The sequence below is a fragment of the Ochotona curzoniae genome, unplaced genomic scaffold (genome assembly GCF_017591425.1).
Source record: "Ochotona curzoniae isolate NIBS_2020 unplaced genomic scaffold, NIBS_Ocur_1.0 scaffold_4701, whole genome shotgun sequence".
NCBI lineage: Eukaryota > Metazoa > Chordata > Mammalia > Lagomorpha > Ochotonidae > Ochotona > Ochotona curzoniae.
The window spans coordinates 46045658-46061541 of NW_024467122.1; the positions used below are offsets into that span (position 1 = coordinate 46045658).

Genomic DNA, 15884 nt, shown 5'->3' on the forward strand with positions numbered 1-15884 from the left:
TATTAGGAGCGGAACAATGACTTCTGGGAGCAGGAGAGATTCTCCCAGAACTACATGTAACTCGGTTGCTTAAATGTAATACCTGGACAAGGTAATGAAAACAGAGCTGAGGCTCAGCAAAGACTAGAAGATTTCAGTTTCTCACTCCTGTCAAAAGGCTACTCAATAAATCATACCTGAAGCTTATTTAATGTCAGACGCCAGGAAGCTGACAAAGTGCACTGGGGTGCTCCTCTCACTCAGAAATGTACATCAAGTCAAGTGCTCTCTGGTCCCTGGACCCGATTGGATCGTGTAATCTGGATATGGATTTTAATAAGTAACCTATTATGTTCCCTTTGGTGCTAATTATTCCACATATAACTTTTTTCCTGTTTACTGGCAGAACAGTAGTAATTTCATCATGGAAAAAATGATGAGAAAAGTCAGTCCCTCTGATTTTCACTATTTTATTACATAGTGAGTTTCTAAGTTTCTCTTTCATAGTCTCATCTGCACAAGTCCATTCCATCAAACACAAACAGGAAAACTCAAAATCTATGGGAACATCACAAGATAACAGGAAACCTGTCTATTTAACAAAGAGTCACAGGAACCACACACACGCATCCAAGACTTAGCAGGATTCAGTCACCCACAGCTAAGAAAGTGTTTGGAATTTACCCTATCTAACCCTGCCTCAGGTAAGGCAGGAAGTAAGCCAGCTGTGACCAAATTCCAGTGTGCCACTTTCTACAAACCTTTCTGAAGAGGAAATTTGCCCATGGGTACTCATGAATACCAGTGCATCCTCCTACCATACTGACAAACACAACAGCAAGAATCAGATTTCACAATTAAAATAAAAGCACTACCCTTCTCCATTTACATTTCTTGCATACTCGTTTATCATCCCACTGGAATAAAAATTCCCTTTTTTGAAGAGGATCTTGTTTGAATTTTTGAAACTAATGTGCAGTCTTCGGCTCGGCCATACCACACTGAACACGCCCGATCTCGTCTGATCTTGGAAGCTAAGCAGGGTCGGGCCTGGTTAGTACTTGGATGGGAGAAAATAATGTGCACAAATGAAGCTGGCATACGATTAAGAATTTTTTAAAAAATGAAATGGTATCCAAAGCCTAGATTCAAAACATAACAGTTTAACTTTGAAATTGCCAGAATGCCAATAGGTGGAACTAGGCAAATATCCATGACCATCTCTGTGAAACAAATACATTTGTCAATAGTGGAAAAGGTTTCCTTTCAACATCACTGATACAACTTCAGTCCAAGAACATCACCCTTCTTCCTCAAGGGCTGAGTTGGAACCATAAACAAAAATGATTGAAGAGATTCACCTGTGAGCTTCGAGGTAGACTTGAATCCAGATGGCTGGGGATTAACTGACTGCTCCATTACTCTTTAAGTAACTATTGCTGAAGTTTGTTGCTTATCTAAAGACTTGAAGGAAGTTCAGAACGAAAGAGGTGGATATGAAACACTCTGAAACCTCAGCCTGCAGGGACTTATCTAAAAGATAAGCCATATCTAGAGACACAAGGGAAATCTCCTGATCTCCCCTGTTTACCTTGCAAGGGGAAAAAGAGCAGGAACCCTGCATGTGTATTTCAGTCTAAGAGCAGAATTCACGATGCTGGATGAGGGCTGGAGGTTAGCTGCAAATCTCTACCGAATGATCAGTCACCAACCATGATTTTTATTCACGCACAAAAACAAAACGAGCACAAACGGAAACAAGATTTTCTATTAAGATTACAATAAAACAATGAAGCAGGAAAAAGGTTTGAAAGAACAACATTTTTTCAAAAAATCAAGGCTGTATGTATTTTTCTGCCTAAGTTGCTAGTAATTTTGCAGATGAAAAAAACACCGATTTTCCTCATGTGGAGCATGGAAAGAAGAGTTCTGAACGTCAGGAGTTGGACAGAAGCCCCCTGGGGTAAGCACCGGGAAGTGTTGCCTAACTGATGCTCACTCTCGTACTTGAAAAATCCAACACAATGCAAACAGCAGCAGCAGCAACAGAACAAGTCTGCCAGATCACAGGGTTAATAGGACCTACATTTACTCATTAACAGAGCAGATCTGCAATGAAGTAATTTTTAGAGGGCTGCTCTCCAGTGAAGGAATGACTGAAGTGAGTCAGAATCTGCTCTGCAGAATATTCATAAAGTAGTTCTTTTTCTGCAAGAATATTTCTGAAAGCATTTTAAAAGCACTCAACATGGTGGATAATGGAAAAAATGAGGGGTAAATTTACTGGAAAAAGCAGCACTTGTGGCCAAAAGGACTGAAAATTCAGAATGAGGCTATCACAACCAAGACTCTTATTTTTAAGAGTAAATCTGTAGAAAAAGCAAACATGGTATATGTATACATATCATATATATATCATGTACACACATATGTGTATACACATACGTATGTATGTATATATATATATCTTCTGATCTTTTTTTAACCTTACTTCTAATAGCTTCTGATTTAAGGATTCCATTTAAAATATGCGTTCTATTTTCTGCCTTTGAGAAATGTTACATCATAATCTAAAAACTTCTGTGAAGAAAATATTTTTAAAAATGCAACTTTACCCATTTGTGACTTGGGTTAAGGAGTATTTAATGAGTCAGTTGCTTTGGGATGATTTGTAATCAGTGATTTTCTATTGAAAATCAGTAAATAGCTAAGTTAATATTATGTGACGAAAATCACCCGACCCACTGAAATAGACTCTTATTTCTGTGTTACTTTAAGAATCCACGTAGATCATGCCAACTGAGATGAATAAAGGACTTATTTGAGCAAACCTTGTCTCTCTTCCAAATACTAGTATAATGAAGTGCAGAAGTAGGTAGGGCCTTGTGCCTCATACAGGACTTGTCTGGAGTTTATTGTCCTCATCAATGAAAGAGTGGAGGCTAATTCCAAAAATCCTCAAATACCAAAAGAAGTCCACATTGTGGACCAAATTTCATTCCCTACTTAGAGAGTTAAAAATAGTGACTTTCAGTATGAGAAATTTTATCTCCACCAAAATTCTCATTTAAATATTTTCTTTAAGGGGCACTTTCTGGAACTGTTTCAGAAACTTGTTGCATTCCTTTTTGTTGTTTTGTGTTTTCTCTGTAGTACTGTACTTTCCTCTAAACGAGGAACTTTTTTCCCTCCCCTTACTGGCATTCCAAACGGCAAAGAAATATGCATCCTGAGATAATGCTGCCAGCTTGCTATGAAAACCATATTTCATTCTTTGCAGAGCAAAAGGGAAAAGCACAAAGGAGCTGGTATAATTGAATGTGAAGGATTGCCGCAAACCTCCCCTTTGAGTCCCCTCGCTGGCATTCCCTTCCTTTATTTCCCCCTCTACTCCTTTTGTTTACCACTTTTAAAAGGCTCTTGCTGAGTCTGAGTTGCTTGCCCAAATTCGGACTGCATCGAAATTTCTGGAAATGGTACTCCAATCTACTGGGCAGAAGGTATACAGGAGAGCAGTTCTGACATGGAAATGGGTAGGAGGCATGGCTGTTCAGGTACAATAAATATCTTCAGTGTTCAGATCAGTGTGGGAATTTCATGAATTTGCTACAGGATGTAAAATGGGAAAATATGGTAATATTCCCTCTTATTTAAAATTGGTATGCCACGTGTCGATGCTGTGGTCACCCCCAGCTACATCTGCTGTAGACGGAGCAAAATGAAATCCACTTAAATTTCAGGGCAATCCCTCTAGTTGAACATTAATCATGTGTGTTTTTCTTTTCACATCTTTTAATCTCCTTCCCACTTCCCTTTGGTTTTGGCCTCAGAAATAGCTGTGGATCCCCGAGAAATGCTAATATGACCATGGAGTCAGGGTGACAGGGACCTGTAGAAGTGATGTAAACACAGGGCAACCCTACTGCTGACAAGAGGCCAATTCTTTCACCCCCTTAAGAAAACACTCTGCACCCCTTTGGCAGCTCTTTTTTTTTCCTTCTTTTCCCCCTCCCTTTGGCCTATGATGTCATCTGAAAGGGAAGCATTTCACCTCAAGCTCTCCAAAGTGAAGTTCAAAAAGCGTGTGTGTGTGTTGTGCTCATTTCCTCAGCATCAGCAGCCTCAGCACATTAAATGCTGACAATGAATCGAGCACCTGGCAAATCTGACTTCAGATTCAAATGGAGTTGTGTTCAGAAACATAGACGTTACTTGGAAATATCACTGGAGATGGCAGCTATGCACTTAACAAATGGCCACGGTGCAAACTGCTGAGCATAGAGAGGGTATTTTGTCCCGCAAGTTCGTTCCTTTTTGACTGGTCTCCACTCCACCTCCCTGGTTTATCACACCAACCTTCAAGCCTTTCTCTCTCCAGATAAATGTGTCCAGCTGTCTCTGCACCTAATTTAGATTGTTTTACACCATTGGCCAATTATTCCATATGTTGCCTACAAAATTATTTGACTCAATTCCCAGCTTACTTTTGATGCCCTAATGTCACAACATGTCTCTGGTATCTGTATTCTTGCAATGGAATGATAGCAGACACACCTTTTGCAAGTGACTTGACTTTGCTGTAAAGAACTGCAACCTCTTTTACCCCTTACTTTATCTTCTACTAATTGGGCTTTAAATTGGGCTTGGAGAAGCACTGCCACAGGGGCTCAAATGGTCAGACACTCTGTCTTAAGGCCCACCTAGGACACAGTTATTACCCTTCAAGTGTAATCAGGGAGGAAAATCATCTGGACACCCACATCTAGCCGAGCTGATGGATTCTGGAGGAAAACGGTTGTTTTCTTAGGTAACTACTCGGTTTCTATCCATATTTTAATCAGACATGAGGTTCTCTGAACAAGGACACCTTTTACTTCCAGATTGATTTTAACCTACAACATGTTTTCTTACATAAATTCTCCTTTTGCCTAACCATCGATTCATTTCACCCAAAAGAAAACCAAGTTACCCAGGTGGTTATGAGGCTTCTGCAAAGGAAAGAGAAGTGGGCTAGAAAAGGCAACTGATTCTCAAGATAATGCTTCCTCTGGGCAGAGTCCCTTAATCCTGATTGGACAAGATCCCAAATATTCTAGAAAAATTGATCAATGGTGCAAAACTGAAGCACATGAAACAAACTGCCATTTAATACGCATCAACCATCAAAAGCTGGCAAACCTAGAAAAGATGGCTATATGAGCGTTTAGTTGGGAAGTTGGGCAAATAGGACACAGATACTTGAATTTTGCACAGTCTTTCAAACTGAAATTAATCTTTTGTATAAAGAAACTCCCTGAACAATCTTTAAATGCAAATTTTAAGTTTCACTCTTTATTTGGAGGCCTACTATATGAGTATTCTGTCAATAATTCATAGTATATTCATTTTTCTCAGGAATTTTGCTTGTTGCTTATAAAGACTGCAGTGATATTAAAATCTCTCTCCCTTTTTATGTTATTCTAGAATATCAAGTGTAAACTACAAAGTGTAATTCTGATACTGCGTTGAGAAAGTTACATGAGGACACAAAATGTCTTAATTTCACCCACAGTAATTTTACCTGAAAAATTTTAATTGTCAAAGCCCAAGACTGCACCATATGTAATGAATACTGCAGTGAAAGATTCTTAAATGCATCTCAGCAAATTATTCAGCAAAGAACTTCATCATATAAAAATACATACTTTAAATCTTTTATCAATGAATGCATGCCAATATGCTTCCCAGGAAAAATACCAGAACATCAACACCTCAAACTTCCCTTCAGAACATCTAACCTTCACATAGCTATTTGATGCCACTTACCTCCTAAGGTTCCCTAATCTTACCTCACTGGCATCAAAGAACTACAAAAAACGGGTATCTGAGAAACTAGACAAATCTGTTTTTAATATGGAAGATCTGCACAGGAAGCTGCCAGCACTAACTGTCTCTATTCCCCCCTGCAAGTACTCTCCATTCCTACTTGTAAGCTATTTAATGAATACTTTATTTGTATCAATATGCTTTAGCGTGTTTCTCATCTTAACAATTATTTATTTCTAACTACTTTAACAATAATTGCCATCTCCTGTATGTGCTAGCACTATGCTGAGCAGTTAGCATGTGCCACCAAAGCAATCACTGTTCAACAAATTAATGGAAAATGGAATTAGAGTATCCTCAGATCATCCCCACTTTACAGATGAGAGAACTAAGGCTCAAAGGACTTAAGCAATTAGTTAAAGGTTAAAGATCTGTCTACTAGTGGAAGCTGGATTTGTAACCCACAAAGTGTGATTCTTAAATCCTGAAGGTTTACCTAACATGTTGCCATACCCTTAGAGTTTTAACCTATACTTAGATGAAAGGAACCAGGTTGTTTCCCCAATGTGAGATTATGCAGCTTGAGGATATTCTAATCTCTTTTGACACATGCATTTTGGTTTCTGGCCACTAATTCCCCGACTCTCCACCAAATCACCAGTGTAGTTAGCCAGCCTGACAATATGTGGTTAGCTACAGCAGCAAAGTGCACGCACTGAAGCTCCCCTTACCTTTTTAAAAAGTCTTAATTGGTGATTATTTACAGACTTCTAAGAGCTAACTGCAGGTAAAAATGACTCTGCCGTGAACTCTACTCCTTTCCTGAAATCACAATATGCTTGGTTCGCACCATCACTTTTCGTATGCTCCTTACAAATCCACTGGAAAAGTCCACCAGGATTATTTCTAGCACTGACTGCTAAGATACAACACATCTTTAAGTCTCTTGGTTATCTGCTAAACTTCCTTTTTTGCTTATTTGTCCTAAAGTTCATAATGATGGGCTGATCTTAACAGGTCTGTTTTTATTGCTTATTGCTCTCATCAAGTGCTCAGAGCCATGTTCCACAGCTATATTACCATAGATGTTATTTTACAGCACTGCTTAACTACCTTGACCTTGACCGGCCCTTTTATTCCAAGAAACAAGTAAGAGGCAGAACTGAAACAGCAAGTCCTACATGGCTGTTTAATTTGTACAAGGGAACTTAAACTGGAAAATATCATTAAAAATATATGTTGGTACGTAATTTTTGAAATCCATGCATAACATGTATTTTCATAATATTCTATGCATTTTCCATTTACTCTTTGAAGACTCTTCACACGCTTGCTATTTTACTCTAATTCTTGGCACAGAAGCTTTGCAGCACACAAGCATGAATTCTTGGTCTCTAATACAAGAGTCGTGGATTATAGCTCTTTTAATAGACTGAATGAGGTTCAGGGTTTAGGAACCCCTTTCTGATGCCCTTTGTTTTTTTGATGGAGAGTTTTCAGGACCTGGAGAAAGTTTACAGTCCACTTTTCTCATCTCTCTTAGTCATCGCTTTGCATTTAAGAACAGTGGTTCCATGGGTTTTGAAAGCTGGATAGCTTTGTTTTGAAGCTCACCTCCTCAAGATCTTGGGCAGGTTCAAAATGAACTAAAGTATGAGGTGTTCTCTTTTAAATTTCTTTTTGAAACTCCCAGAAGCCTATTCCCTATATTAAAATCTTGGTGGTCTTTTAGAAGTATTTGCTGCTTTGCCATCCTGAGTTCTACCTTATTATCAAAGTTATAATAGCCATTAACTAGGCATAGGACCTGAGGGCAGGATTATAGGATTTTTCAGAAGGAAGTGTGAAAATCAGAAAGAAGGAATTATTTTGCAGAGTTGTTGGTGTTGGCATTTATGTGGTATTACGAAGAGTGTGCTGGGTGACAGACTGTCACCACCTTTGTATTCTGTGACAAATATGGCTCAAACAACACAGAGATAAGCAACCTAAAGTATCACACCAACTGGTCTCTTGTATATGCTTTGGGGCTCAATGGGATTCAGGAAAGAAGGGGGTATGTCCAGGGCCCAGCCATGTGAAGAATGCTTCACTCTTCAAGCACAATGACTACCTCAAGTTCAGGTAGTGGATGATGCAAGAACGCTGTAGAAAAAACAAGATCCAACATCCTTGCCAAATATCAACGTGTAAACATTTCACCTCTAACATTCTTCTAGCACGGCCTTCCTTGACTTGCCCATCATGTATAAATGTAATGTTTCTAAAACAACAGTAACTTCAGAGGGGCCACTGCATAGCTCAGTCTGCTACTCGGTATGATTTAGAATAACGTGCGGGCCACGCATGTCTCCTACAGGTAACACAGGGCATATTTATTTTGCTTTTTCAGATCACTGACAGCTGGTGCTAAGAACATATATGCATATGTTATATACATATATTCACACTACGGGGCTCCTATCAACACATAATCACATACATACCCCCTCTGGAGATTATAGCCTTTATTCTAAGTTTTGATCTAAAGGGTATCTTTAAATGTACCAAGGTTCAATCTTTAGAAGAAAATTAAAGTGAAATCAAGTCTGTATTGTCTATATCCTTTCTTTCTGCCTTTCTTTCCAGGTTAGCAGTTTATTTCTGCATTAATCACCCTGACAGAAGCAAGGCAACTCAATTTTCTGCTTCTGTAGGTAGGCACATCACTTTCTGTACAGCACCAGGCATGAAAAGGGCTGCAGCTAAGCTTTGGTTACTGGTGTAATTGAAATGCTATCCACACTATAGGGTGCATTAAAGTCAGATAACGGCAGTTCCTGTGGCCAATTTAAGTAGCTTGACTTCCCTGGGAAAAAAAAAAATTGCCTGACAGATAAGGCAGACAAACTGGCTAATTCTCCAAGCATGTCTCTCATTGTGATCCTAGAAAAATGAGAAAAAAATGAATCACAGAACCACAAAATCAATTGACCCTCGGGTAGCTCATCAGGCAGCGAGCCTGATAAACCTAAAAGCTTTGTTAATGTCTGCCTGCCTGTATCCCACAGATAGAGCACTTTGTAAATGAACCTGCTTTGATAAATATATTAAGGAAAGCTGTGAATAAAGGCAGAGACTTCTCATTTGTAAATACAACCTCTGCTACATGGAATTAGAATGATAAAATGGAGTTCCATGTAATTAAGTTTGTATAAGGCCTGAAATCCGTGCAAATACTTTCCCTGAATTTTGAAAGAGAACTGTCAGTTCAATTAATCTGAACATCACCCCAAGAATGTACTGAACAAAATTAAGCTGCTGATAAAACCTGGGCCAGTATTTTGATAAGTAATTCCTATATCATTTCTTGGCCACTGTGATCATTTTATTTAATCCTCTGCCCCTCCTTTAGCACAGTTACCCTCTAAGCCATGTACAAAGGGTGGATGGTCCACACACTGCCACAGCAGCAATCTACCAAATCGCAAAGCTACAAATGGGAAAGCCTTTTCTCCTATTTAAAAAAAAAAATCAGAGTAAATAAATTTCTATCGGGAGATACTAAAAAGCCTGTATCTCCACCACCACTCAAAGCCTAGACAAAAGAAGCCCCCTGAGAACTGCTCACTCCGTACCAGAGCTGTGCAAAACCACACTGCATGACTATTTCAGCTGGAGTGACCGGAACAGAATTTGTGGTGCAATTCAAGAATTTTAAAACATCAGAGAGATGGGAAAAGTGAGGTGGAGCAGAAGAGGGTGAGAAAAGAAATCATTTTGCAAAAGCCATTTCCCTGCGTTACCTGTTCCTGTCCCTAAGTACTATTTTCACACCTCAAGGTAGAAACACAGAGCTTATCCTCCTCAATTCCATTTGTTTTAGAAACAGAAAAACAATTATTTAGAAATCTCATTTTAGCCATGGGAGAAAGACATTGATTTTTGGGTGACTCACCAGTTGTTTACTTGGAGAATTGTAAGTCCTGTGTCTTGCGCTAACTGTTTCTTCTGCTCTTCGGAAGGGTACGGATGCTAATGAAAAAACAAATGTTTTAAAAGATGTATCAGCAGTTAAGAAAGAGTCACTTATGTCTAAGAATGAAACCACCACTGGTGATTTGTTCAGTCTATGGCTTGATTTTCCTAATAGCGTCTTTTGTATAATGTGTTTTTAAAAAGGTGAACAGAAAGGAATCTAGAAACATACGTTCCTGCTGCACCCTGGAGTGCAAGCAGTAGAAGGCCAGGGTGTAAGTTACTCAGTTCCTTTCAGAGGGCAGGGATGTGAGGCACCTCCGTGATGGCCTAAGAATTGGGTTATCCACAAGCATTACAGCTGTTCTGAACAGAACTGGTCTTGGGTGCATTTTACTTTGCCTGCTGGAAAACCTACACGAAGCCCTTATTCTAAGTTCTCTTCATGAGACAGCTCGACATGTGATGATTTCCTAGTTAATCTGAGGTTACTGACTTCAAAGTTTGGGTGGGGAGAAAGCACAAAATCTCAGCTGTTCTTGGAAGACATGGGAATTGATTGAATGACAACACAGTCCTCTTACAGTGTATTTCTTTTGACTCCTTTATAGGAGAGAAGTTTTTTTGATTTTTATTAGTTTGTGCTCTGGGTTAACAGGGTCACATACCCAATGATCACATATTAAGAGGAGTCAATTATGTGCACTGCTTTATATGGAATTTCTACATTTTTTTCTTAAAGTACAGCAATAAGAGAATGAAGCCATAGGTTTCAGTACTTTTTAATTCTTCATTTTCCACCACAATTCACCAATCAGGAACAATCTTCCCTTATCAACAGACTCTCCTCTCTCATTTGGAAATCAAGGGTTATTGTTTCAGAATCAGACATTTACTCTAAAAGACACTGTACTGGTGTGTACATAATTGTGGAAAATCTATGTGAAACAAGTACCTCCTCTAAACTTACTGGGTTTTCTTAACCAAAAAGTAAACTTCTATCCAGCATGTCAAACTTGTGCATAAACCAGAAAGCCTTTAGTAATAAATATTTCCCATCAGCATTATTAAAGGGTGACAATTAGGAGCAACACAGTATGCCGTTCAGAGCATTCTACTCATTCCAGTATAAGAGACGATGAATGTTTTTCAATCATCTAAGATTTTTTTCTCCAGGTATTTAATCTTCTATAATAGAATACATTATCCAAAATGTGCACAATTACTTATTAGCAAACTCAAATGCCATTAGGTTAAACAAAATCCCTTGTATAGCAAAAGGGGTTAACTAGATTTGTATTAATATAGAAGCCAGGCTTTTAATATTCTACAAATGTTAACAAAGAAAGATGATAATGTTGAGTTAATATGGGTTAAGCATAAAATGAAAATAAATTTTTCTGATTGCGAGGTGTTGACATTTTTTTGGCTAGGGCCTCCAGCATGTTCCTGAAAGCTGTGTAATTACAGAAGGCTTTTCCCCTCCTTCCCCCTCCTGCTTCAAGCCTACCCACATTAGTAATGACCCCTTCACTGCTTCAAAAACCACTAATGGTCTTCAGCACGGGCAAGAAAAATGAACAGGATAAATTGGAATCCACAGTCAGTAATTTGCATCCTATGAGGCTGCTTTGGCCACTCTTACTCATTCCTGGCCATCAATCGCTGCCTGTCAGGTGCTGCACTCTGCCACCATGACAAATACTCCTCCTAACACTCTGATTCGTCCAAACAATGTAATTGTCCTCCATTCTCCTTTTGGTAATGGAGATAATGAATGACTACACAAACAAGAAGGATTGCTCATCACAGACACCAGGGTGACTTCAAACTGGAAAAGACTTAGGGTACAGATTTTAATCGACTGAAAACACTGGTTGGAGGTGGAGGGATATATATATATATATTTCTTTACAAGTTTAAATATGTTTCCTTATGATATTTCCTTGACAAATCAAGGCAGTGATATATCTATTGGCTTCTTGCTCCTCCGAGAACCTAGGTTTACAGGTTATTTACCCCCCAAAAATGGAAATAAAGCTGCAACAAAAAGAAGGTCTAAGTCTATACTGGCAATGTCTTCCAGTGTGCTCTTTCTTTATGCAGTGTTTTTGACCTTTTATGTATATTCAGTCTTGGTCACTATTGTGATGCATTTGTATAAGATAGTACTGACAAAAGGGAATTATGCTGTGTGTGTGTATGAAGAGCAGAGAAAGCAGACTTTTGACAAAAGTTTAGGATGTTAAAAAAAAGTGGAGGAGAAAGCAAAGGAAGTGACTAGAAGTGAATTCCTTCAAGATGTTTGTAAATTATGAGTAACATGGATTCTTTCTGGGTATTTTTTCTTTTTTTAGAAATTTGGTCAAATGACCACAGAATTACACAAATAGTGCATTTTTTTTCTTGGGAATCCCTCTGCTGCACTTTCACTCTAAACACAGTTGCAAATTCCATCCACAATCATTTAACAAAATTGGTACACTCCCAAAATTCACCTTGCACAGATGGCTTTTTTTTTTTTAATTAATTGGGAAGACCATAATAACTTAAATTTATTTAAATAACATTCTGTGGTTTTTGAACATTCGTGGTTCCATGACCCTTTTATATATAGGGTGGACTGTTTATCTGGAAGTGTTCTGGCAGTCAGCCACTATATTTCTAAAATTAAAAGAGAGATGGAAAACAATCATCTTTCAGAGGAATTGGAACTATGACAATATGTTTTGGATTAATTTACAAATATATGTATATATTTAAAGCCAAACTGTGGAACTACAGAATTTTACTACATGGTCTATCATATGGATTCTTCTACTTTATTAGAACAGACATCATATTGAAATAATAAACATGGGAAGCCTTCACTTCTTCTTTGATGTATATTACTCAATGTCTGACTGGCTCAAATTTAAAATAAACTTTGGTATGTTTGCACTTGAAAACTGGAAGTAGACCACAAGCAATAATTTGTTGTCAGTTTCCATATTCTTGGACTAAAGCTATAGCTTAGTCTGTTCACTGTTGGGGGCCAAACCACCCAGGTCTAGTGGCCCAGAGGTGGCTCAGCTTACTCCTAAGAGAACACATTGTAACATAATCGCAACGCTGATGACGCCCTTCCCCAGGAAAGAACCAGCACGGGTTAGTCTTTCACATCTCAAAGTAATTCCAAAGCCACTGTTGAAAAGAAGCCAATCACAAAGATCCTCTTATTGGGATCTCAACTGACCAATGTTCAAAACGTTAACACAACATGTATGCCTCATGATTCAATGTAGACGGAGAATGTTTTTAAATCGCCTTTTGTTTTAAGGACTTATTTTAAACTAAAATACATTCTTTACTCAAGATACTGATGCTTTTCCTCTTCATTTTTTTTTCCTTTCTGAGTTTACCTGATTAAAGTATATGGAAACAGATTTACAAAATCTTTAGAATACATCATGGAATTGTTTTGTGGGTGAGAGCAGCTAATAATTTTTTTTGTGACTGTTTCCTCCCCAGTGATGTCTAACTGGAACCAATTCATCATGATTTTCAAAAACCATGATTTTTAAACTAATTTTACTGTGATATTTTAAAATGCTGTTATATTTTGAATCATCTCACAAATTAGAAGTATACAGTGAATTATAAAAGTAGTGTTTGGAAGGCTGAAAAATTGGAAGTGACATAAGGGCCCATCAGTGGGATCACTGTTACATAAAATGTAGTATTTCTAGGAAAGATTGGCCCCACATATTGTCGAGTGAAAAAAAATCGGGTTGTAGCAGAATAACTTTTTTTAACAGACATTATGTTTGCCATGCAAGAAGAACATCCGTAAAAGCACTCTGAATAAGCATTCATGTTGTACAGGGCACAGAGATAGAAACTTTGTGCATAATACCCCCATATTGGCCAAGTATATACTGCTTCAATTAAAAAAAAATACTATGCTAATTTTAAAGCTACATTTTATTTATGTAGCTAATTCATATACTTTCTTTTAAATTGTTTATTTATATGAAAGGAGGAGCGACACAGAGAGGATACAGACTGAGAGATTAATCTGTGTGCTGGAGAGGAAGCAGGGTGGGGCCTTGAACCCAGCATGATAGGGGTTGAGGGCCTCTCAGGTGGTGCCACGATGCCCATCCTCTGCTCTTTTTCTTAAAAAAGTATAGTTCTTTAACTTTATTATACAATTAGTTATTCTCCATTGTGATTATTCTTTCATCTGAATTTTTAAGATGTAACTAGTTATTTGGAAGGCAGAGTTACTGAATAAGAGATCTTCTATTCATTGATTGATTTGCCAGATGACTGTGCTGGGGCTGGATCTGTCCTAGTGGTTTTGTGAGCTGAGACACCTGTGTTCAGTATAGTACTACCTGGGTCCATTGCTTCACTCTGTCTTCTGACTAAAGTTCCCTGCTAAGGCAGGGCATAGAATACAGTGTGGATGGCTAAAGTGACAGGGTTCCTGTTATCTTATGGGAAATCTGGATGGCATTTCCAGCTCCCAACTTTGGTCCCTAGCCTGGCCCACAGTCCTTGCAGGCATCTAGGGAAGAAGGGCGCTCTATAGGCTGTTCTCGATCTGCTTCTCAAAAAATGAAAAGGCTGCGCCAAGATGTTGTCTCTGGTAGCTGCAGAAACTAGTTAACAAAGCTCTACATAGAATGCAAAGCATCTACAGGGAATATACTAATGAGATTTGTAATTATTAATTACAGATCTCACTGACTCCCACTTGCGCTCTCTCTCTCTCTCTCTCTCTCTCTCTCTCTCTCTCACACACACACACACACACACACACACTATGCCTATGCCAGGACATCAGAAAAACCCTTTGCTGTTCCTCATCAAGCTATTTTCTGTTTCCATCTAAGCACTTCCACATAAGATAGACGATGTATTTCTTTGTGTTACTCTATTTAATTCTTTGTATTGTCTGCATGTCCATCTATGTCTCCTACTCTTGAGAACAAGACCACAAAACATCAGGGTTGAAAATTTTTCATTTTATTTTTACTTGTATTTGTGTGAGAAAGGAGAAGGTACTATTCTGCATGTTTAATTCTAAAATGCCCTCAAAGGGCAGAGCAGCGCCAGGAATTGGGGACTCAAAGCAGGTTTCCCAGATGAGCCGCAGGGACCCAGTTCCTTCAGTTATCACTTGCTGCCTTCCAGTAATTTGAGCTATAACATCATTTCTGGAACCAGTGTTATCAGAAACAAGTCATCTTTTTGTCCTTTCATCATGTAAGTTAATATATTAGTCCTAAAAACCATAACCCATTCTAGATTATCTGGGATTTGTTTATTCATTTTCCTTCCTCAGCTAAGACATGATTTCTATTGTTAAGAAAAGCAGTGCTGGGACTGGTGCAATGGCTTAGCAGGCTAATCCTCTACCTCCTAGTATTGATACCCTACAGGCTGCTCCACTTCCAATCCAGCTATCTGCTAAAGGCCTGGAAGAGTATCAGAGGATAGTGCAAGTTCTTGGGACCCTGCACCCACAAGAGAGATCAGAAGAAGCTCCCCGCTTTAAACTGGTTCAACTCTGGCTGTTGTGGCAAACCAATAACGGAAGATCTCTTTCTTTGTCCCTCTTTCTCTCTGTAACTCTCCCAAGTAAAACAAATAAATTAAAGAAGAAGAAGAAGAAAGAAAAGGCGGAGGAAAAAGGTGGAGAAAGAAGAAATTAATCATTCTGCTAAAATATGACAAAAGTATGAGGATTTTGAATTTAAAAAGCAAAGTGATATCAATACATTTATAGAACTCACAAGACTTGGAAGATATAGACTGATGCATGTAATATATATGGAACCATGAAAACACTGTAAAGAAGAAGAGCAAAATATAAGGTAGAATTTTTGAAGATGCATCTTAAAATGACTAGAGAGATTAAACTGCAGAATATTGCTTATCAGAGTTGAGAATTTGAAGGGAGATAAATTTAAATTTGCTAATTAAAATATCAGAAATACACTAACTCAAAAACCTTACATCATTTAAAGGCAGTGACAATTCAAAATGACACACACACACACCATTTCTGGTTAATTTAGGGTTATTTTACTTCAGCAAAATTCCTTTACCCAGCCGCAGAAGGAGAGAGTATTCAAATGGTGTGTGATCACAAC

The 15884-nt window shown here is 38.3% G+C and overlaps 1 protein-coding gene across 4 annotated transcripts in view; it reads right to left on the reverse strand.

Annotated features, from left to right (window-relative positions):
• MEIS2 (Meis homeobox 2) overlaps positions 1-15884 on the reverse strand; it is a 215578-nt gene that overhangs the window by 50419 nt on the left and 149275 nt on the right. For all 4 annotated transcript variants that reach the window (XM_040969378.1, XM_040969377.1, XM_040969380.1 and 1 more), the window contains exon 9: positions 9722-9798. In XM_040969378.1, coding sequence (XP_040825312.1) covers positions 9722-9798 — 77 coding nt within the window. The remainder of the gene's footprint in view (positions 1-9721; positions 9799-15884) is intronic.